The 24,947-nt window shown below is 44.0% G+C and overlaps 1 protein-coding gene across 1 annotated transcript; it reads left to right on the top strand.

Moving 5' to 3' along the window:
* The first annotated feature begins 6,542 nt into the window (after positions 1-6,542).
* Positions 6,543-24,573, top strand: NTAQ1 (N-terminal glutamine amidase 1). The gene is made up of 6 exons (XM_068983888.1): positions 6,543-6,670; positions 11,730-11,829; positions 12,605-12,655; positions 16,810-16,958; positions 17,945-18,069; positions 23,956-24,573. Exons 1-6 carry the CDS (start codon positions 6,582-6,584, stop codon positions 24,063-24,065), a joined length of 624 nt encoding a protein of 207 aa, XP_068839989.1. The 5' UTR covers positions 6,543-6,581; the 3' UTR covers positions 24,066-24,573.
* The last annotated feature ends 374 nt before the right edge of the window (positions 24,574-24,947 follow it).

Raw genomic sequence — 24,947 nt, 5'->3', positions numbered from 1 at the left:
ATTAGAAAGTATCCCATGTGAAAAATTCATGCAGTACAGAAATGTGAAAAATAAACGTACAAGTCACTCTGTGTGATTGCCATGAGGAAAAAGAAGTTTTCTCTTTCTGCTAGGGTTGCCAAGCTTGGAAAATATGAATAGGGGGCTGATTGGAGAAGGAAATGGCAACCCACTCCAGTGTTCTTGGCTGGAGAATCGCAGGGACAGTGGAGCCTGGTAGGAGGCCGTCTATGGGGTTGCACAGAGTCAGACACCACTGAAGCGACTTAGCAGCAGCAGAAGCAGCAGCAGTGGTCGTTCTCCTATAGCAAGAAGTGAGGTCACCTCATGATGAAGCCAAGCACTGAGCAGAAATGGGGAGCAAGAAGGCCTGGGGGAAGTGAGTGCCACTTCTGGTCCCTTGACAGCCTGGTTTCTGCAGCTCATCTTTCAACTGTGAGAGCCACTTTGGTGTCCTTCCTGTTCAACAGACTAATAAACAGCCTCCCTGCCTTGACTTTTAACTGATTGAGTCATGACTAATACAATGAGGACAGCTGCTGTGCTGGAATCAAATTATATTCTGTTTGTGCTATAATCCTCTTCTAATGATCAATTAATTCTTCCAACAACATGAAATGAGGTCCATTTGGCATGAAGTGGGTTTGGCAGATCAGTAGAGTCCTCTAAATAATAACCATTTTTTTTTCATGGTCACAAATCATCCTGGGAATAGACATCAAGTTCATCAGGGTGTAGTGTCTGGAATACATATATATATTTTTTCCTTTTATGAAACTGAAGACAGCAACTATTCATATTTAGTCTTATGTCATCTTTTCCAACATACTTTCTCAAAGATCCATGAGAAAGGCTTTGGGGTCATAAACTAAAGCACTTTGAGTATGCTGGAATGTAACTCATCTGAGTCTAAAGATTTTTTAACCCCTTTAAGGCAACTTGGTGATTTCTACCACTGCACCTATCTTAGCTTTATTATTTTTAATTTTTTTTCAGACTTTTTATTTTGTATTGTGGTAGAGCCAATTAACAGTTATCTTGGCTTTAATTTCCTCTTACAGCTATTTTCTTTATTCTTTACAGCTTGAGGATTCTTTTTTTTTGATAGAGAAAATGCTAGCAAAATAGACACTGGGTATTTCTGTTTATTTTTCAGTTGTCTGATCACATCATATCATTTGGTCTCAAGCAATGGGATTCTCTTTCTTTTTCTTCTAGCTCTTAATACGGAGCATTAAAATACCTCCTCCCCTAACAAAAAATAAAAGCCCCTTTTGTTCTTAAACCTGACTGCATTCCTGAATTTCCCCATTCACGTCTGTGGCCCTCTTTTGTATTTTCCTTTTTTATGAGTTCCTCCTCCAAACCCCTGCCCTTTAACATTCTGATTTTATTGGGTATTGCCTTGTCTGAGTGCATCTCTCTTTTCTTCCACATCCACATCACTAGGGTTTGCAGGTCAGAATCTGGTCTATGTACTTCCTAACTCCTCTGAAACCATACTCTTTTTAATAGACTTTAACATGAAATTGTGTGTGTTTTAAAAATACGATCTATTTTTTTTTCCAATTTAAAGATTAATTCCTGTTTCTAAGAAAAGGTTTAGTAGCTTAAAGAAAGCACATTATAGCAGAGACTTCTGACACTCTCAATATCCATCCTTCCTTTTGCTTGAGATACTGTTATTACCTGTGCTGCCCAGAATCAACCCTACATTTCCTAATCTCCCTTGCATGTGTATGTGACCTTGTGATTATCTTTTAGACAGTGGAATGTGAGCAGAAGTGATATGTACCATTTTGTGGATTTTTGTTCTTAAACCTTCTGTTACTCCTTTTTCCTGATTTTGCTGGCCAGAATGCAATTGCAACAGATTTGGTGGTGAGCATTCTCTAACTAGGTTCAGCTGTAAAGAATCTGCTTGCAATGCAGGAGACAAAGGTGATGTGGGTTTGATCCCCGGGTTAGGAAGATCCCCTGGAGGCGGCATGGCAACCCACTCCAGTATTCTTGCCTGGAGAACCCCCTGAACAGAGGAACCAAGGGAGCTACAATCCATAGGGTCGCCAAGTCAAGCACGACTGAAGCAATTTTTCTCAACTGTGTGCAAGCAGGGCAACATTCTAGATATGGCCTTCCATCCAGATCTCAGGCGCCTGGGTACAGACACGGTGGAGACAGTCTATCAGCTCTGGAATGTAAACATCCAGGGTGTAATATAAGAAATGCATTTGTATCTCCCCTAAACCACATTTTTGGGTTTGTGACAGTAACCTCACTTGTATCTTAGCAAAACAGTCGTTAATTCAATAGGGATTTATCCCATTCACAGTGCTTACACTTTGTTCACAAAGAAGTATAATAATGATAATCATAGTTGCAAAACCTGGTAGTTGTTTACTACATGGGGGACTTCTCTGTTGTGCCAGGCACTATGCTTTTTGCACAGATTAGTGTACTTAATGCTCATGACAGCTTTGTTAGGTAGACACCTACTTGTATTACTCTCATTTTACAAAAAAAATTGACACACAGGAAGACTGGTGAATTGTCCAAGGTCGTACAGGACAGTTAGCCGAGAAAGGATTTGAGTTGGTCTGTCTGACTCTGGAGCTATTATTTTGTAAGGTCTCAAGATAAGACCATGTCACGGTGCGGCTCATGGCAGAGGCTGAGAAAGGTAAAGTTACTTCACATGATAATAGTATTAAAGACATATGACTAAAATGTTGTGGCAAAACAAAACAAAAAAAGCTGTGCAGAATTGGAAGGCAGCAATGAACTTTCTTTGGGAAAAGCTGAAAATAAGGAAAGTGAGAGAGTGCATGTTAGATAGGCTTCAGCAATACGGGAACCGTGAACTTCCAGATGTTCAAGCTGGTTTTAGAAAAGGCAGAGGAACCAGAGATCAAATTGCCAACATCCGCTGGATCATCAAAAAAGCAAGAGAGTTCCAGAAAAACATCTACTTCTGCTTTACTGACTATGCCAAAGTCTTTGACTGTGTGGACCACAATAAACTGTGGAAAATTCTGAAAGAGATGGGAATACCAGACCACCTGACCTACCTCCTGAGAAACCTGTATGCAGGTCAGGAAGCAACAGTTAGAACTGGACATGGAACAACAGACTGGTTCCAAATAGGAAAAGGAGTCCGTCAAGGCTGTATATTGTCACCCTGCTTATTTAACTTCTATGCAGAGTACATCATGAGAAACGCTGGACTGGAAGAAACACAAGCAGGAATCAAGATTGCTGGGAGAAATATCAATAACTTCAGATATGCAGATGACACCACCCTTATGGCAGAAAGTGAAGAGGAACTAAAAAGCCTCTTGATGAAAGTGAAAGAGGAGAGTGAAAAAGTTGGCTTAAAGTTCAACATTCAGAAAACTAAGATCATGGCATCTGGTCCCATCACTTCATGGGAAATAGATGGGGAAACAGTGGAAACAGTGTCAGACTTTATTTTGGGGGGCTCCAAAATCACTGCAGATGGTGATTGCAGCCATGAAATTAAAAGACACTTACTCCTTGGAAGGAAAGTTATGACCAACCTAGATAGCATATTCAAAAGCAGAGACATTACTTTGCCAACAAAGGTCCGTCCAGTCAAGGCTATGGTTTTTCCAGTAGTCAGGTATGGATTTGAGATTTAGACTGTGAAGTTGAGTGTCGAAGAATTGATGCTTTTGAACTGCGATGTTGGAGAAGACTCTTGAGAGTCCCTTGGACTGCAAGGAGATCCAACCAGTCCATCCTGAAGGAGATCAGTCCTGGGTGTTCATTGGAAGGATTGATGCTAAAGCTGAAACTCCAATACTTTGGCCACCTGATGCGAAGGGTTGACTCATTGGAAAAGACCCTGATGCTGGGAAATATTGAGGGCAGGAGAAGGGGATGACAGAGGATGAGATAGTTGGATGGTATCACCGACTCAGTGGACATGGGTTTGGGTAGACTCCAGGAGTTGGTGATGGACAAGGAGGCCTGTAGTGCTGTGGTTCATGGGTCACAAAGAGTTGGACACGGCTGAGCAACTGAACTGAACTGAACTGAACTGAACATGAATCTTCTGCAAAGGTTTATCTGAGTAATAAGACACTCAGTGATGGAAATTAGGATATACTGGAGATAATGGAGTGAAACTATACCACAAATGACTGCTACCATTTATCATTATGTGTTGGGCTTCCCTGGTGGCTCAGACTGTAAAGAATCAGCCTGCAACACGGGAGACCTGGGTTCGATCCCTGGGTTGGGAAGATCCCTGGAGGAGGGCATGGCAACCCACTCCAGTATTCTTGCCTGGAGAATCCCCATGGACCGGAAAAGCCTGGTGGGCTGTACTTCATGGGATCACAAAAAGTGGGACACGACTGAGTGACTAAGCACATCATTATGTGTCAGTACATATTCATTCTACTTTATATACATAAATTCAATCAATCCTCATAACAACCCTCTGAGGTAGGTGTTATTATCATTAACTTCATTTTAGATGAAGACACTGAGTCACAGAGAGGTAAAGTAACTTTGCCCAAGGTCATACAACTAGTAAGTAACGGAACCTACTAGTTTGCCTTCAGAATCCTGCAGCAGTCTAGGTCCAATCAGAAGAAACCACGTGGTAGGTTAAAGAGGGGATGTGGATGTCAAGAATTAACTAAGATAAAAGTGAAATGTGAGATAAAAGGAAAACTATGGTATCGGGCTGAGGGAGCATCCTCAAAGACAAATTTGAGAGGGGTCTGGATCACGTTGGAGAAAGGATGGTTGGCTACCAGATAGCAGAGACATTTGCTCATTTAGCAGGTTGGAAGCAGTCCAGGGTAGCTGGGCAAACAACAGAGAAAAGGATGGAGGAAGATGATCACTAACCAGCCTTGAGGGGAGCCATGGGAATCTGAGAACCAGCAGGGACAGAAGACCTTTACACGTTGGGGGATTGGAGAGATGGAAGCAGAAGGACTGCTCAATGTGTCACCCTGCCCCCCTGAAAGGCTTGCTAGGTGGTTGCCTGCAGCCCTCTCAGGGCTCTAGTTTCTGTGTCAAGAGGGCTGCATAAAGGTTATTGCAAGGCTAGAGCTGTAAGGTCACAGAAGGACCAATTTTGGGGCTGTGGCTGTTGTAGACCCTATAGGATGTTTTTGAGACCACACTCCTGACCCTGGTTGGTTCCCAGAAACCGCAGGAAGCTTCTTCTTTCAGTGCACTTAATAGAGAAGGTTTAACACCACTCATTTTAAAGGATAAATGCTTTAAGGAATTCCATTATTTATTATAGAGTCTATGTTGAAGTATGTATTTGGACCTGAGAGGTAATATATCGATAACTGACACGACTTATATTAAAAGTCTTGAGGACTTTTGGGCTTCAGAACTCATGAGACTGGGAGAATCAGACTGTGTCTATATATATGGTCTATAATCCAATCTAACAATTTCGGTTTTCAGAATGGAAAATACCCGATCAGCTGTATGTGTCCCTTGCAAATATAAACATTCAGAAGGATACAAATCTAAAGTGAAAGTCCTCCATGCCATTCATTCACCAGTGATAAACACTTAACAATCTGGTGTCTTTCCTTCCAGACTGCTGGCAAATAAATATATGATTAATACTAAAAGGGCTTTCAAAACTGTTCTTACTTACTGTATGAAAGAATCAATATACCTTTTTGAGTCAGTATATTTGGAATGAACCTCCCTCCATCATTCCATCATCCTCTTCGCTCTCCGCGTCCCATCGCCCCTCTCAAAAATAAACCTTTTTCACACAAAAGATCCTCTTATTTCACTTGCACACGTGGAGTCTTCCCAATCTCATCGGCCGCAGCTGGCAAGGGGTTAGAAGGTGTCAGACTCCTCCGAGACTCACGAAGCAGCTTTTACCAACTCCAAGCCCTCCCTTGACTCCCCTCTCAAGCGGCCAGCCGGTGACCTCTTTTTTTTCCCACGCTGATCGAAACCACGTTGTTCCCAAGCCTCCAGCACTCTTGGCACACTGCTGCTCTAGGACCACGTGCCGCGTGGCCCCGCCCCTGGCCCCCGACCCCACCCACCTGGAGGGGTTTCGCAAACCGGGAACCACAAGATCCTCCACGTCCCTGGCTCCGCCCACTATGAACTCACGCCGCTCACCCACCCAGGATCCGCCCCTGTCTCTCAGACTCCACCCTCAACGGCACTGCTACCGAGAGCCTCGAGCTCCGCCCACCTCTTTCCGCGCCGGGACTTTGCATCGCTCGCCCCGCCCACGCTCCGTCCACCAGAACCGGCCCAGCCAATCCAGGGCCGCCCGAGTCAAGCCACTGACAACACTCTTCATTCCCAGCTCCACCCTCCAGGAACCTACCACCGGCATCTCGAGCTTCTGCGCGGGATCTTGCGCTTTCCGCCGCTCGGGCTCCGCCCACCCTGCCCCAAGCCCCATCACCCGGGGGCGCCACCCGCAGCCTCGGGCTCCTCCCAGCCCGCCCAGCGAACCACCGCTGCGTGTGGTGCGCCGGCTCCTCCTCCGAAGCCCGCCGGCGGGGCCGGTCCGGTCCGTACGCCTCTGGCCGGTACCCAGGCCAGCCATGGAAGGGGACGCCCCGGTCGCCGCAGCCGCCCACTACCAGCCGGCCAGCCCCCCGCGGGACGCCTGTGTCTACAACAGCTGCTACTGGTGAGGGGGCGCGGGGGTAGCCCCGGCGTCTCCCTAGCCCACTCGGCGGTGGAGACGCAGCCGGGCTCCGCCTCTTCTCGGCCCCTCCCCGGGGGCGCTCTGGGCCTGGCTGGAGGGTTTTCCGGTTTGAGGGGCGAAGGGAGCCGGAATGGCAGCCCTAGAGTCTTGAGTGGAGTGTGGGCATTTGGAGCGTGTTGGGGGAGGGGGGTAGTATCCGCCAGGAAGGGTCAGGTCGCTGGTGGTTTACTTCTGCCTGGCCTTTTTCTCCTGGACCTTTCTCAGGGGATCTCAGTGCTTGGGGGCGCCTGAAAGGGGAGTTGGAGGCGGAGGGTGGAGGGTAGAGAGCCTTTGAAAATTATTGTACTAAATTAAAGCCCAAAGTGGTTTCGCACTGATGTGAAGGTCATTTTAATTTTGGAAGAGAATGAAAACAGAGATTTTGCAATAACATTCCCAAGGTCACTCATTAAAGGCAGCCAAGATTCCAACTCAGGCTCCGTTGTACCAGAAACTAGGAGCTTAAAGACCACCACGTCGTTATTATAATAGTGATTACGTTTACACGTGGTACTCAGTATATGCCGAGCATTGTTCCCAGACGTTTCAGTAAACGAATTCATTTCTCCCCACAGTTACATTAGGAGGAAGGTACTGTTAAAACTCCCGTTTTAAGGGTGAGCACGTCGAAGCACAGAGGGTTGCAAGAAATTTGCCTACGGCCGCATAACTTGTGAAGGACGGGGAGGCCTGGCTGTAGTCAGCGACTTAGTGAACAACAACAACATAGCTTGTGAGTGAAGGAATGCAGATTGGGAACACAGAGTCCGCACACTGTGCCCCTTTCCTAGGCCACTTCTGTGGTGGAATCACAACTCTTAATCTTCGGCATTATCACTGCCACGCCTACCATTCCTTTGCTTGAATGGAGACTTCCAGTCCTGCACAAGAAACATCAGGGTCCTCTGAGACTGCCTTTCCTCCTTCAGCTGGTCACCAAATCAGTGCTAGGAAGAGCTGGAGTTTGTTCAGCTCTGACTGCATGTCAGGCCCAGTGCCAAGTACTTTCAGGCTTAGGAGATAGTTCTATTATTATCCTTTTTCTCATTTCCTTTATTAATGAAAATACTAAGCCACAGGGAGGCCTTTAGTTTGCCCAAGGTCACACATCTAGCAAGGGCTTCCCTTGTGGCTCAGGTGGCAAAGAATCCACGTGTAATGCAGGAGACCTGGGTTCGATCCCTGAGTTGGGAAGATCCCCTGGAGAAGAGAGAGGCTACCCACTCCAGTATTCTGGCCTGGAGAATCCCATGGACGGTAGGGTCGTAAAGAGTCGGACAGGACTGAGTGACTTTGACTTTATCTGGCAAGTGGTGGTGCTGAACTTGGAACCTCTGGGGTAGGTACTTCTTCTACACTTTATTTCTGCCCCTCCTCTCACCTCAGTCCTCTTAGTTCTTGTCTCTGAGATCCATTCATTGTTTTATTCATTTATTCAGTAAATGTTTATGGAGGATGTGAAGCAGAATCCTAGACACTAGGGATACTGCAGTGAACAACGTAGACATATTCCCTGATAAGATTTCATAGTTCTTACATTTTTGTTGGGGAAAAGCAGACAAAAGCAAGTTTAACCACACTTGGGTGTGTTAAGTTTTGTGAGAAAAATAGAACAAGATAAGAGATGGTGACTCACCATATTATTAGGATACTTAAAGACGTTGATAAACTGACATTTGAACAGAAAAAAATGACATTTGAACAGAGAGCTGAAGAAAGAGGGCAGGAGCTTTGTGGATGTTGGCAGGAGATCTCTCCAGGCAGGGGGACTGCAGGTACAGAACTCTTAGAAGGAAGCGGGCAAGAATATTTGAGGAATGACAGAGAGGCCGACATAATAGGAGGGCAGTGATTCAGTGGAAGAATACTAGGAGATGAATATCTGTTCAGTTGATCATCTCCTCCTGGTCTCTTCAGCCATAGGTCTGTCCCTCCTTGGGTCTGGCCACTGGGGCCTGTTCTGGTCCTTCCTAACAGGCATCTCTGCCTAGCTCTCCCATAGCCCATTAAGTCTTTAATTTTCGGCTGGCTTCATACTGCTCAAAGCCAGTCTAAATTTGAATGTACCAGAGAACCACCTGGAGCTTATAGAATATGCAGATCTTAGAGTCCAACCCCAGAAAGCCTGGATGTGTGAGCTGCACGGTAGAGAAGTCTGAGTCTGGCCCATTGATCCAATTTCAGGAGCTCAGGCCTAGACAATAAAGTCTATCTCCTGTGTATAGCAAGCACTCTAAAGATCTGGTCACCATCTGTTCCTGCGACCTCTTCGTGAACCTGGCTTCTCTGCTCTGCCCAAGGGTTTCTCAGCCTTGCCTCTGTTGACATTTTGAGCATGGAGATTCTTTGTTTGGGCATCTGTTCTTTGTAGGGCAGGCTCTCCCCTTTAGATGGCCATCCTCCCCCAATCTGTCAGAATCCCAAATGTCACCAGCTATTGCCAAATGTTCCTTAGGGGGCAAAATTACCTCTGATGGCGAACAAGTGCTCCATCCTGTCCGAACGCATCAGGCTGGTGCACCTTTCTGTGTTTGCTCCTGCGGATTCTTCGAACTTGGAATAAATGCCTCCTCTTGACTTCTGTTAGCTTCTGTCAGATGTCACTTAGCTTTTAAGCTTAATGATAATAGTGGTAGCCAATATTTGTGTTTTGTGCAGTTTGCAAAGCATTTTTAAAAAAATTATTTATTTGGCTGCATCAGGTCTTGGTTGCAGCATGCGGGATCTTTAGTTGCGGCATGTGTGATTTAGTTCCCTGGCCAGGGCTGAAACCCAGGCCCCTTACTTTGGAAGCACAGAGTCTTAGCCACTGGACTACCAGGGAAGTCTCCTGCAAAGCGTTTTTGATTCTGTTGTACTCATTTCGGATTTTTCCAATAATTGTTAAGCACTTGTGTCCCAGGGATCCTCCCCATCTGCATGCCTCTCTATCAGCTCATCACCAGTCACCCCTGCAGAATCCCAGTCCCAATACTGCTTTGTTAGCATCTCTGCTACCCAGATACTCAGCTGACAGCCTGGGGCATTATTGTTATCACACCCCCCCCCATTTTTTTAAACCAATTAAATGAGTTGCAGGACTCACACCTAATCTGTGGCACTTTCTATTCCAGTGATGACTCCCAGCATTTCCAAGGATGAGGCCCTCTTTTTTTTTTTAATTAGCATGAAAAATTTCATGAATCCTCCTTCATATTAGTTGTACTCTTGAAGACAAAATTGTTGATTAAAAGGGACTGCAAATTCAGTAACTCTTAGGTTTAATTTTTTTCTCTGTGTAATATTCACTCATATTTGAAAAGTAATAAGCGAAGTATGTCCAAGCTACATGTGTATTTAGCCAACCAGTAGTACTCATGGTACATATGGATTCGAGAACTTCTGGGGTTAACTCTCCATTCTTGAGAGGGGAAAGGGGAACACACAAGGAGAACCTGCTGACCTAGTTCCTCCATCATCCTGTATCCCTCAAAGTGAATGACTCCCTCCTCTGTACTTGCTCTATGCATCTTTTATGGTCTTCAGCAGCAGCAGCAGCAGCGGTACTCGATTATTTATGGATGTGTGTGGCTCCTCTCATCGTCTGCAACTCTGATTTGTCGTTCTGAACTCCAAGCTCTTAGCACAGTGATTTGTACATCACAGGCTGTTGTTGATAGTCACTGCTCCTGAATGTCTCTAGATTGGAAAGACAAATGTCTTCTCAGAACTCTTTGAGAACATCCAGGTTAAAAAAATTTTAGCTACTGCATGTTATATGTCATATTGAAACAGTTCGCCTATTATTACTCTGTGCTGCACATCCCATAGAATTATTAGCATTCTCCTGTTGGTATCTCTGCCACCATTTTTCCCCCCATAAGACTTCTTAGATATTCTAGGGGAAAACAAAATCATGGGAGAAAAATATAAACAGTTAACTTCGGTACCTTAAGTCTGGTTGCATGAAGTGTTGAGATAGGTGGACAAGGGCAAGGCTGAGTGAAGCGTGTGTCTCTCCACAGAATTGTGCCTGTCCTCAGTGCCGTTTCCAGGTCGCATGGTGTAGGTGGCTGGGATTCAGGTTTTGACAAATTGAGTCAACTTGTGTGAGCGGAATATTGGCGTAGCTCGTTTTGAGCAAAGGTGCTGTGTGCCCCATTAGAAGAAGACAGGAACCCAAAGCTTGTGCTGTGCATACTGCCAGGAGTGCTGGGGCTTGCCCATGTTGGAGTGTGTGTGACTGCCAGTGTGGCTTGGTTTGAGGCACTGGGCGTTGCTTTACTTCGGTGGTTCTTACCATTGCTACGTAATAGCTGAAGGCCTCTCACATAAAAGAGAGATTCATCTAGGGCAGCAGTATAAGAAAGATGGATTCCAGTTTAGCATGAGGAAGAGCTTTCTAAAAGTGAGGCCCTCCTCCATACCAGAGGGGCTTGGGGAATACCATTCACCAGAGGCTCCCTCCAGAAGAATTCCTGGACATATCCCATAACCGTCCTGATCTTTTCCAATCAGGAGCCCTCCTACACAATACCCATCCTGCCATTTCCAAAGGGGAGCAGCCAACCAATGTTAAGATTTATTGAGTATTGATGATATGATTATGCCCACTTTACAGAGGAGAAAAGCAGACACTCAAGAGAGGTCAAGGTGTCTAAAACTTACTACCTTGTAAGTGGCTGAACTGGAATTCAAGTCCCTGGACTCAGAACTTTTAGAATATCGATGGAGCATTTGAGCAGTTAGAATGCCTTGTGTTAACACTGCTGACAGAGGCAGTGAGCTCTGTGTCTGCAGAGGGGTCCGTGCACAGTTCAGGTTGGTAACAGCTGTTGCTGGGGTTGTTTCAGAGGAGGTGCAATTGTTAGCCAGTTTTTGGAGGAGGTGGTGTTTAAGGTCTCTACCAACTTTTTTTTTATGTAATAATTGGTGTTTTGTTAAAATTTGAGTGAACTGAGTGTTCACTCAAGAACTGAGTGTTCTTGCTTAATTATATTGCTTAAACAATATTTTATTCCAGTGAAGAAAATATTTGGAAGCTCTGCGAATACATCAAAAACCATGACCAGTATCCTTTAGAAGAGTGTTATGCTGTCTTCATATCTAATGAGAGGAAGATGGTAAGTTGGGGAGTGATGCAGAAAGAACACAAATTCAGGATGACATTCGAAGCTAAATAGAGGATGGGTTTAGCTTGTTCTAAAAGGTGCTTTATAAAATACGGCAACAGTTCAAAGTTTGTTTTTGAATCAGATTTTTTCCCTACGAGGATGTAGTTAAGAGTTTAGTTCCTAACTTGCAGGTAGGGAAATATGTGATGGTATGTTTATGCAAATTCAGTCCCCTTTCTTTAGGTATTAAGTGAGAGCTTTTTAAAATGCTTAGACTAGAAGCATATATACTCAGGTTTGAAGGAAAAGTTTCTTTCCTGTGTTTTATGGAACTACAGTAAACTTCTATAAAGTATTAAAAAAAAAAGTGAGCTCTTCGTATTTTATAAAGCACTTTTGTGGGCATCATGTTATTTGATCCCAATGGATACCTTGTGAAATAGTCAGGGTCCAGACAGCTGTTTCCGTTTTGTAGATGAGGAAATAGAGACTTGGGAAGGCCCCATGAATAACTAAGTGGGAGAGCAAGAGGTGAACCTGCCAGGACTTCCGATCCCTAGTTTGGGTCTCTTTCTACTCTCTAGAGAACATCTTAACAATGAATTATTGCTCCCTCACCGTTAAGGACCCTTGGAAAGATTTGAATTTCTTCTTATCTGTTCATTCTTCCACCTGACTTGTTTGTTGTTTTGAAATATTTTATTTTCCATGTGTGTATTGCCTAAAAGAATTGAGTGGTGTTTGCTCTGTAAAGCTTGACTCAGGAAGTGTATTGTATTTGTAGATACCTATCTGGAAGCAGCAGGCAAGACCCGGAGATGGACCTGTCATCTGGGTAAGATGTTCAGCACAGACAGCCTCTGATACAGCAGTACTTGTAATCCAGGAGCGGTCTTTGTGTTTTGGTAAAGCAGAAATGATGGGGCAGTAGAGAAAGACTATGATAGTTATTAATAATTTGACCTTTGGATGACAGATGTTATTTGGTCTAAGGCAGAAGCACTGACAGGCATGTTTTCTTTTAATTTTGAAATTATTATAGAAGTGATTTTAAATGGCTGATGTAGCAGATAGAATTGTTGTCTAGACGCTTGTCTGTTTAGCACTGGAAGGAACTTCAGCAGCATCTGGTCCATCTGCACAGTAGAGTTATCCAGAGACTGTGTGAAAAATACAGGTTTGTGGGAATTCCAGCGTTTAGGACTCAGGGCTTTCACTACCAAGAGCCTAAGTTCAATCCCTGATTGAGGAATTAAGATCCTGCTTGTTGCCTGATGTGGCAAAAAAAAAAAAAAAAAAAGGTTTCTAATCTAGTTGATCTAAAGGTTCAGGAATTTGTGTTCTTAGCAAAATTCTTAGCATGACTGGCATTTGAAAAACACAGATCTATTCCAACCCCTTCATTTTTCAGGTGAAGAAACAAGCCCAGAAAGGCAAAGTGACTACCTCAGGGTTACCTGGCTGATAGGTGGCAGATTGGGGTCCTTTCCAACACACATCCATATGTCACCTTAACCTGCTGCCCCAAAGAATGGAATTGTTTGTGCTAAGAAACATGGAGATAAAAGAAAAACTCCATTCATGATAATGTAACAAACATCAAGTTTCCAATGCATATTTAGGATAAGACATCGTTTGAATTGGCTTCATTCATTTATATAACATATATGTATTGAATGCCTGTTATATACGAGGCACAGGATAGACTAAAACGCTTGGCCTCATGGAGCTCACACTCTAGCTTCCTTCACCAGCGGGAGACTTGCTGCTCTGAAGCCTGAATCCAGCAGCATTGGGTTGGTAGCACAGGCTGAGTGAGGCATTTTGGGGTTAAGCCCAAGTCCCCCTTCTGCTGGGCTGTGTGAGCTGGACGGCTTAGTTACCGTCTTTCCTGGGTATCCTTCTCTGGTCACCGGGGGCCTCAGGGAGATGATGCATTTTTGAAGCATCACCGTGGTATCTGCACCAGTGCTCTGAAAGTGTTAGCGATTTTTGTTAACAGAGCGATAGAACCGCAGCTGTGGACTGTCCATCTGCCCTAGCATCATGCCCATTGCTGACGCGCTCAGCTGCTGGTCTTCAGGGAATTTTCAGGGAAAGGATCTGTGGTTGTGCCCTCTTTACACAGCAGCTCATGGCAGCTCCCGGTGGAAAATCCTGTTTCAGGGAGTCTCCCCACAGACTTCCTGTGTGGAATACACCTCTGGCAGTTGATCTGTGCCTCGCTGCTGTTCTGTTGTAGGCGATGAGTGAGCCTCCCTCAGTCGGTGGAGACCAACCCCCGAGGAAGAGGTCACTTTCTAAGTGGGCGCTCCTGCCTCTAGCCTGCGGTGTCTTTCCCAGGCCTTTGGACAAGCTCTCTTCACCTGGCTCAGAGAGTGAAGCTGCTTCTCAAGTCTATCTCCTTGGTCCCCATCTCTGCCTCTCCTCGTGGAGGTGGCCTGCTTTCCCTTGAGTTCACTGGCCATCTGCTATGTAGGAACATAGACCTGAGCTAGCCAGAAGGATATTCCTTGTTTATGCCTTTTCTTTCTTTTTTTTATTTTTTAATTTTTTTGGCTGTGCCGTGCAGCCTGCAGGATCTTAGTTCCCCAACCAGGGATCAAACCTGTGATCCCTGTGGTAGAAGAGCAGAGTCCTAAGCACTGGACTGCCCAGGAAGTCTCTGTTTATGCCATTCCACAAGCTGTGTCCTCTTTCTGGAATGCTCACCTCTTTAGGCAAGATGCAGCCTTTCCTCAGTGAAACTCCCCTTATTAGTTGGGTTGCCATCCCCCTTGTGGGGACCCCCCTGCCACTTTGGTTGGTTTTTAAGAAGGCTGAGTATTTACGTAATAATCTCATTAATTCTCTCAGTAACAGTGTGAGTAATACTATGAGGTAAACTGCTACAGTTGGGCTTCCCTTGTGGCTCAGCTGGTAAAGAATCCACCTGCAATGCAGGAGACCCCAGTTCGATCCCTGGGTTGGGAAGATCCCCTGGAAAAGGGAATGGCTACCCACTCCAGTATTCTGGCCTGGAGAATCCCTATGGACAGAAGAGCCTGGCGGGCTGCAGTCCATGGAGTCTCAAAGAGTTGGACACAACAACTGAACAACTTTCACTTTCAAACACTACAGTTATCCCCATTATACAGAAGAGGAAACAGAGGCCAGTGGTGGCGTGGCTGAAGTTGAACTGGGTGATCCCGCCTCACATGCCCTAACCCGCAGGCTCTCCCGCCTCCTGTCTTCCCTCATTCTTTCACTCTTCTGCCACCACTGACTTGGGTTTCCCACTCGCTTCTCCAGGAACTTCTTGAACATTTGGACCTATCTTTCTCATCTCTGTATCTGTATTTTAATAGCACAGTTTCCCACAAGTAATTGGGAGTATGTATTTAAAAAAAAAAACATAACATAAAGTAGATGTCAGGAGAGAACCCGATTTGGGATATGGCAGAGACTGCTGCTGGCAGGGATGGGAGAAGATCGAAGGTGGACTCCTGGGTGGGGAAAGCATTTGAGCTGGAGCTGCAGTGATGACCTGGGGGAGAGCGGTGGAGACGCAGCACAGGTGGAGTGGAATAACGTGAAGAGGCCCAGGGGGCCAAAGTCTCGGACTGTTATAGGGGAGGGCTGGATGCATTAAGGGGAGGACAGGAGAGAAGCGTTCATTTCTGACGCTGTTTCTGCTTTCCTAAGATAGAATTGGAGCCAAAGATAGCACTTTGGGCTCTGATGGCGCAGTGTCTCCAGTCTCAGTTAATTGTCTTCCCCTACCTCACAGGGTCAAATGAAACATCATTTGAGAAAGTGCTTTGTAAGCTCTGAAGTACTAGAAACGTATGGTATTCCTAACATTGTACTAATGTGATTGGACATTTTAATCTCACAATGCTGTTTTCTCTGTGAGCGTTTTTCTTCCGAGGCATTCTAAGCATCAGACTGCCCTCATGTCCATTGATAAATTTTCCTGACATCCGTTCTAGCTCTTAGCTGGCTTGAGCAGTACCCTGTGCCTGGGGGTGAGAGTGAGAATTCACATGCATGCTGGGACCCAGCTGTGCGGGAGAAGCTTTTTGTGTCCTTTTTCCTTAATGGCTACGGATAAGGGCATGGCTGATTGAAAATCAGTAGCAACAACATTAGAAAAATTTATTTCTTTAGCTGCGCTGGGTCTTAGTTGCAGCATGAGGGATCTTTCATCTTCATTGCAGCATGAGGACTCTGAGTTGTGGCATGTGGGGTCCAGTCCCTGACCAGGGATTGAACCCAGGCCCTCTGCATTGGGAGCTCAGAGTCTTCGTCACTGGGCCACCAGAGAAGTCCCAACAACATTTTAAAGTCCTTCTTTCCCTCTCCAGGCTGACCTCAGGCCATTCTGCTTTGTTAATGGTTTGGAGGATATCCTTATAGACTTTTTCTCGGTACTCATATGCATGCATGTGTACTTCTGAACACAGACATCTGTCTTTATATACACATCAATTTAAAAAATAATGTATAATACATAATCTGCAATTTGCTTTTTACATCCAACTGTGTAACACGGAGTTAATCCAATTTCCACAAAAGTTTACCTAAGTCTTTTTAGCAACTGCACAGTACCCCATTTTATGGCTGCCTCGTGGTTTGTTAGCCTTTCCCCTCTTGGTGGACTTCTGATTGTTTCTGAATCTTCACAGTTAAAAACAGCACTGCAGAGATTTTCTTTGAATTTATACCTTTACTTGCATATGGCAGTGTTTCTCTAAGATGAATTCCTAGTGGTAAAATTGCTGGGTTGAAGGTATACAGTTAATGTACATGAACATTTCCACTGTTTATGTAACTGTTCCCTGTCACTGGACATCTGGTCTGTTTTCAGGGTTTTGTGTTTGCTTTGTTATTTTAAGGAGGGCTGTATTAGCCTTGTATGTTTTTGCTGGTAGATAGGCATTATTACTATAACCTTGGAATACTCCATCATAAGGTAACCTGGTTAACTTCAGCAACTTTTACATCTAGGATTACCACGTTGTCTTGCTTCATGTTTCAAGTGGAGGACAGAGCTTCATCTATGACCTTGACACTGTCCTGCCGTTCCCCTGCCCCTTTGACACGTACGTGGAAGATGCCTTTAAGTCTGATGAGGACATCCATCCACAGTTCAGAAGGTGAGGAAACTCAGGGTGGGTTTACCTACTTGTCTGAAGTTAGAATTTGATGATTATACAGTTACTTTGTTTGCGTGTTTGTTTCTGTGTTGGTTTTGTAAAGGTTGCTTGTCTTGGCTTTACCATTGAGTTGATATTTGAGAGTCATGTACTACACAGCAGATTCAAAATATTTTGAAGTTTTGAAGGTTGTCCATCGTATGAAAGGCTGGCAGTCTTTAAAACTTTGTGTGATGAGATCCAAAACATTTTCTTCAAGTCAGTTTTGGAATGTCCTTCATACTCTTATTTTTGGGTGTGTGGATGGTGGGGTGGGGTGGGTTGGGGGAGCTGGATGCCATATGACGCCAAAATTGAGAGGAGTATGATAGACTTCCCTGGTAGTTAGATGGTAAAGAATCTCCCTACAATGCAGGAGACCCAGGTGCAATCCCTAGGTCAGGACGATTCCCTGGAGAAGGCAGTGGTGACCCACTCCAGTATTCTTATCTGGAGAATCCCATGGACAGAGGAGCCTGGCGGGCTACAGTCGATGGGGTCACAAAGTGTCCAACACGACTGAGTGACTAACACTTTCATGATACCAACACCTGAAAATTATGCCCTTGATATATTCATTGAGAAAGTAAAGGCAACTGGATAGATTTCCACAGCTTTGTAGTTTGGAATGTCAGCTGATCATTTCTCATGGCATCTTTAACAGGTGTTAAAGCCACATATCTGTTTGTGTATCACTAATAGTGTAGAAGGAAATGGCAACTGACTCCAGTATTCTTGCCTGGAGAATTCCATGGACAGAGGAACCTGGTGGGCTACAGCCCAAGGGGTTGCAAGAGTCGGACACGACTTAGCAACTAAACTGTCTGCCTGTCACTAATAGTACAAAAATGTGTGCCTAGTTTTGTGCATGTCATAGAAAATGAGTCTCTGTAAGAACTGAGTTAGAATTTCAACTGTTACATAAATGAGTGTTGGTTTACTTGCAGGAAATTTAGAGTGATCCGTGCAGACTCATATCTGAAGAACTTTGCTTCTGACCGCTCTCACATGAAAGACTCCAGTGGGAACTGGAGAGAGCCTCCCCCGTCGTATCCCTGCATCGAGACTGGAGGTGAGCCAGGGACGCCCTCTCAGAGGGGTTTCCCATCAGTGTGTTGGTGAGCGAGTTCCCTTAACCAAGGACAGGAAGTGCACTGTCATTTGGGTAAGACTCCCGGAGTGGTTAGGAGGTGAGGGGGAATGTAGTTGTGTGTATTTATCAGACTCAGAAATGGAGGCTCAGAGAGCAGGATTGGAAGGTTTCATGGGAGAGGAAAGGCTTCAGGGAGCCAAACCACAACCCTGTTGCCGGAATATTGGCTGTCCCTGTCTCTGGTCCACCAGACTTGGGGAGAACTGTGTGTTCGTGCCACTTTACCGTGGGACTTGTAGAGCCTCCCCGTGGTGGGGTTTCATGTTATGGTGAAGGGAATCCCCTGGTGCCTCTTTGAGACCTGTGAAATCTCTGTAATAAAATCTGCGTTAGAAAGGCAGTGAGAGCTAGCCAGTTTTATTGTCCCACTCATCTCATTTATGTGCTTTTAGGCATCAGTCCAGTTAATAATTTCTCGAGACTTAAGTAGATCAAGGGTTCTTCATCATATTACTGTTGTCTAGCATTCACCTGGGTGAATTTATGGTGGGAAGTAATTCACAAGGTTGCCATTAATTGGTAAAAACCATCCTCTGATGAGGATGATGCTGTCTGAGTCAAGATGCTCTGCAGGCTGTAAAGGAGGCCAGAAAAACCGAACATTAGAGTTCAGAGTTCAGCAGGGAAGAAAGTAAAAAAGTGTATTTGGTATATTTGAAGGGAGTGAACACTGAAGGAAGATTCTATCTCTGATTTTGCAGCTCTCTGTGGAAAGCTCTCATGATTTTTAAAGTTCATGTTGGCATTGCTTCGGGTCCACCAACCTGGTTCCCAGGCTCAGCATCAGAACTGGGCTAGCTTAGGTCAAGAGAGGGCTTCGTGGGTCTTGTTTTCATCTCACACACCCTACTGGGTGTGGTCTGGACAGTGCCTGTGTGGCTCCCTGTGTCTCTTCCACATAGGAGCACTGCCGCAGGAGCTGAGCCTTCAGTAAGCCTTCAGTAAAGCTTGTCAGCCCCTGTGCTCTTTGACTTGTTCCTTTGGGTTTTGGTGACTGCTTCCCAGGAGGTGCTGTTTTGTGCCAGCCCCCTCCTATCTTATGTTCATCTCCGCTTCACTTGGCAGACATGAACACTGGAGTCCATGAAGGTCCAACCCTCTGCCTGGCCCCCAGGCACAGCTGGAGGGTGGCAGGTCTGTTACCTCCCTGAGCTCAAGAGCAGGGGAGGGGATGTCTCTTTTTTGTCCCTGTGTAACTAGCTCACTGGGGGCCTCCTGAACTTGAGGTTGGAACTCAAAGGAATCTGCTCTGAAGTGTGGGGTAAACATACTGGTTTCTCATGTAGTAATTTAACCATGTGGCCATGTTTTCTTGTGTGGTCAGTCCATTAATTCAAGCCCTCTATTTATCAGTTGAACTGACCCAGGAATGGAACTGGGGTCTCCTACATTGCAGGTGGATTCTTTACCAGCTGAGCTACCAGGGAAGCCCCATTTATCAAAGGAATGTGTTTAAAGCTAGGATAAGGGGGAATTACTTTTAGCTCAGTCATGTCTGACTCTTTGCAACCCAATGGACTGTACAGTCCGTGGAATTCTCCAGGCCAGAATATTGGATTGGGTAGCCGTTCCCTTCTCCAGGGGATCTTCCTGACCTAGGGATCGAACCCAGGTCTGCATGCAGGTGGATTCTTCACCAGCTGAGCCACCAGGGAAGCCCCATTTATCAGAGGAATGTGTTTGAAGTTAGTTAGGATAAGGGGGGATTACTTTTAGCTAATTAATATTGCTTTATTTTAAAAAAAAGTTAAAAAAGAAGAAGAGGTTCAAGAAGACATCAAACTTGCAATTAAAGCCTGTTTTAGGTAACTTTCATAGCAGCCTTACTGCATTTAGTTATGGGATTGGCCCTTAGGGGCTTAAAATTTATCACATTTCATGCATTGCACATTATATTTTGGCCCCAACATTTAATAATTTTGGTGGCCATGAGTCTGCAGGCCCACTCTTTTAAATTCAGCGTTTAGTGTATTTTAAATGAAGGAAACTACCCTCTCCTTTTTTTTTGCCCATCTCCGATAAGAAGGAAACCAAGATTCACAGTCTTGCAGCCTTGCCCTAAAGCTCAGTTTCAGCACTAGCCTTTAATGGCTCAGTTTTTAAGGACCTTTCCCAAGTCTTGGACTGAACTATAGGGTACACCATGACCGTCCCTTTCTCTTTCTAAGCCCTTTGCTGCCTCTCTGTCCTTTCATTTTCTTGTTCTCATATGGTGTGTTATAGTGACACTGGCTAATCTGAACCTAGCTGGAGGACCAGTGTTATATGTAAATAGAAATGTTATAGTGCCTCTTAGGGAGATACAGGCAAATGCTGATTTGTTATATATTGATCTTTAAAAATTTTTTAATTTTATTTTTAAACGCTGGTAGGTGTTGAATGCCTGCAGATAATAATCATTTTTTATTTAATTGCATTAAAAAGTCCTAGAAAATGAATACCACTGTATTTCAGAACTTGAGGTTTCCTTTAGCCATTTGGTAAAGATTTTAGCTGACTTACATGGAGTAAGTCAGGTAAGTACATCTACCCCAGGTAAGCAAGAACTTTTACTCCTTCTTTCCTGGGAGGCGCCTGTCTTTCCTTTATTTTGGATTACTTGGTCATTATTCATCCCTGGCTGTCTGATCACATCAACAGAAGTCCTGGTTTTGGTGATTATCTACCTTTTTTGTTGTAAGACTCTGTTTCTAGTGTTCTGTATCCCAAGTGTCTTCATTTTTGAAAAGATATATTTATTAGATAATATACGCTAGTTTTACATGTTTTTTCTTTCACTTTTTTAAAGGTGTCTCTTGTTTTCTGCTTGCTTAGTTTCTGATCAAGGAAACTGTTCTTATATTTGTTTCTCTAAATGTAGTGTATCTTTCCCCCCTTTCCTGGCTGCTTTTTAAGATTTTTTTTCTCTTTATTTCCCATTTTCAGCAATTTAATTATGATGGACTGTAGTTTTCTTTAGATTTAGTCCACATGAGGTTTGTTCAGATTCTTAGATTGGTAGATTTGTAGTTTTCATCAAATTTGGAAACATTTGGCCATTATTTCTTCAAATGTTTCCTTTGACCACCACCTCTATCTCCCCCTTTAAAAAAAATTCTTGTCTTTCACCTGCGCATATGTTAGATGCCTCGTTCTTATTCTCTTAAGTCAATGATCACTTTTTTCAGACTTTTTCTGTTTCATTTTGAATAATTATTTTGTCTATAAATTCATTTATCTTTTCTGCTGCATTAAGTTGCTGTTAATCCCATCCAGTGCATTTTTTTTTCATTTTACATATTTTATTTTTTTATCTCTAAAAATTCCACTTGAGGCTGATTTAATATCTCCCATTTCTCTCTGTTGTGCCCACGTTTTCCTCTACCCTTTTGAATATACAGAGTGTGTTTATAATAGCTGATCCTTGTCTGCTGGTTGCGTTATCTCTGTCATTTCAGTCTGTTTTCGTTGATGGATTTTGTTCCTGATGTTGAGTCGCGTTTTCCTGTTTCTTTGTGTGATTCATGTTATTTGGTCGGGTGCTGGACTTTGTGAATTTTACATTGTTAGTTGCTAGATCTTGAGGTACTTTTAAAAACAATATTGGATTCGGTTCTAGCTTACAGTTAAATTACAGGGGTCAGGTGGGTCCTTTCAAGGCTTGCTCTTTCAGTATGGGCTTCCCAGGTGGGACTAGTAGTAAAGAACCCGCCTACCAATGCAGGAGACATAAGAGGCGTGGGTTCCATCCCGGGGTCGAGAAGATCCCCTGGAGGAGGAAATGGCAACCCACTCCAGTATTCTTGACTGGAGAATCCCATGGACAGAGGAGCCTGGTGGGCTACAGTCCGTGGGGTCGCACAGAGTTGGAGACGACTGAAGCAACTGAGCGTGCAGTGCAGATTCTCAGCAGCCTTTCACCCTGCGCTCATTTAGCCCTGCTACTCAGGTGTAACCCTTTTGAGGGTTCTGTTAAATGCCCATGTGTTATGGATTCTCTCCCCCTTGGCTGGTGGGGACTATGGAAGTTCTGGGAGTTTTTAGACCAGCTGCTTTCTGGGCTTCTTTCCTGGCTTCATGAGTTCAGTCCTTAGGCAGACTTGAGGGTAAAGGCTGAGTCGCCTCTGCAGAAGTCCAGAGCACTGTCTGCGTAGTTGCGTCCTCTTCCACACTCTGTCCCCAACACGTAGCCACTGTGCCCTGCTGGACTCAGGTCTCTGTTTTCCCACGGGCAGAACCCCCGTGCTGTTCGTGTTGCTCCTTCTGTGCTGTGGCCTGGAAATGCTCCCTGGGCAGTGAACTGGAGGGTCCTAGGGCTCCCTCCCTTGTTTCTGCTTTCTGAGCAGTCCGTCGTGTTGCCCGTTGTCTGGCTTGTGGAAAGAGCTGCTGAATATTCTTTGTCCGCTTTCCTGATGGTTTTTGATAGGAGTATAGTTCTATAACTATTCTTTAATGAGGACAAGAAGAAATGTGTACACACTTTTAAAAAATGTATGGTATGGAAAATTTAAATCGTAAACAAAACTAGACAGAAAATGAGACTTTCAACAGTTATCAGCTCACGGCTGATAGCCTATCCACTTTCCCCCTTCTTGTATTGTGTTGAAGTGAATTCCAGATATTAGGTACTTTCAACTCTAAATATTTCAGTATGAATCTCTAAAATATAAGGATTAGTTTATTTAAAGTATGACCACAGTGTCATTATTACAGCTAAAAAATTTAACAGTTCTTTAAAATCAGCATTTATCTCTCTAGTCAGTGTTTAGATTCACAGTTATCTCAAAGTTGTAATCTTTTTCCTATAGTACATTTATTTGAATTATTATCCAAATAAAACCCCTACCTTGTGCTTGGTTGTTATGTCTCTGTGGAGCCTTTTTTTAATAAGTAGAGATTCCTAGTCCAGCTCTTTTTTTCCTTGTAATTTATTTGTTGAAGCAATGAATCTCGGAGAAAAGGTCTGGTTTTGCAGATTGTATCTCTTCTATCTTCTGAATTTTTCTGTAAATTGGCCGTTTTATCCAGTAGATCAGCAGTTTATTTGTGCATGTTTCATTTAACTTTTTATTTTGACATAACTTCAGATTGCTAGAGAATTGGGTAAAAAAGCGCAGAAAGTTCCTTTGTACCTTTTACTCAAATTCCAGGGTATCTGAGAAAACCATGGCGTAATTGTCTAAAGCAAGAAAATAATAAATCAGTACAAAAATATCAGCACAGTACTGTTCACTTATAGACCTTATTTATAGTTTGTGACTTTTACCCCAATTTCTTTTTTCTGGTCCAGAATCTAACCCAGGATATTACATGTAGTTGTCATGTCTCCTCACATTCCTTCATCTGTGACAATTTCTTTTTTCTTTTACTTTTACACTTTTGCCCTTTTGAAGGGGCTTCCCTGGTGGCTCAGCGGTAAAGAATCTTTCTTCCAGTGCAGAAGATGTGGGTTTGATCTCTGGGTGGGAAAGATCCCCTCGTGATATGGCAACTTCCCACTCCAGTATTCTTGCCTGGGAAGTCCCATGGCCACAGGAGCCTGGTGGGCCAAAGTCCATGGGGTCATGAAAGAGTCAAACACAACTTAGCAACTAAACAACAACCCTTTCGAAGGATACTGATCAGTGACTGTGTATAGTGTCCCTCAGTTTGGGTTTGTATGATGTTTTTCATGATTCAGTTGAGGTTATACATTTGAGGTAAGAATACCACAGAATGATATTGATCCCTTATGAAACCTTTGAATAATTTTCCCTACTGTTGGTCTTTGGGGCTGTTAAACCAGAATTGTGCCTGCAGTGGACATTTCTTTCATATATTTTTTAGATTCCAAGATGAACCTGAATGATTTTATCAGCATGGATCCTGAGGTAGGATGGGGAGCCGTCTACTCACTGTCTGAGTTTGTACATCGGTTTAGCAGCCAGAACTACTGAACTTGATCTCTGGATGTGGTGCCGTAGAGAAACCCTAGAACCTGAACAATCTACCCCTTCATCTGAGACAGCAAACATTATGGTACATTTGGCTTGGAATTATGCTTTCCCCTTTTAATTCAGTTGAATTGAAAAGAATAAATAGAAACCATTTTTTTGATATGTCAGGTTGAAACTTGATGTAGTTGCTCAGATATTCCTACTGTTCATTTGTTAAAACCTATGAAGACTTAGGCCAGTGATTGCTTTTTGTTATGATATTGATATGTGGACTCTGTGTCTCTTTTGGATGTATCATGTCTCTCCAGCTCCACTGTAAGCTCCCTGAGGGCAGGGCCGTGGCCCATTGCTTTGTGAATCTTTGATGCTCAAAAGAGGCCTGTAAAATGTTTGCTAGTAACTGTGCTGCTGCTTGAAGAGGGCTGCCATTGTGAGCTTAATCAGCAATAAATGTTAGTCTTTTGGGACCATTATGTTCTTAGAAAAGTTTGCAGCCCTCTCAGGCTTAAGTGTTCTTTGGCCTATTTATATGTTTTTAAATAAAATTGACTTAAATTAATTTTGTTTGGAAGATTTTGTGTCCCTCTTGATAATCTGGGATACCCAAGGCTGTCTCAGTTGTAGACAGGAACTTCCTTCAGAATGCATTGATCAGTCTTCCTTCTTGAAGATGTGTTTGGAACTTTGGCTTTCATCATCTAATTCCAAATAAAAGATGTTTGGCATTAAAGCAGCATATAGCAATAGTTCTCATTCACATACTCCATGGTTCTGTTGTAAAAAGGAGCACATTTCTTATAATAGGGCTGTGCAAGCTTTTCCTCTTAGGTGTGTTTTCTGCTTACTAAGAAACTTCCATTCACATCCCCTGCCTTGTGCTTT

The sequence above is a fragment of the Capricornis sumatraensis genome, chromosome 11 (genome assembly GCF_032405125.1).
Source record: "Capricornis sumatraensis isolate serow.1 chromosome 11, serow.2, whole genome shotgun sequence".
NCBI lineage: Eukaryota > Metazoa > Chordata > Mammalia > Artiodactyla > Bovidae > Capricornis > Capricornis sumatraensis.
Note: the sequence above shows the minus strand (reverse complement) of the source record. Positions and strands in the feature narration are given on the sequence as shown.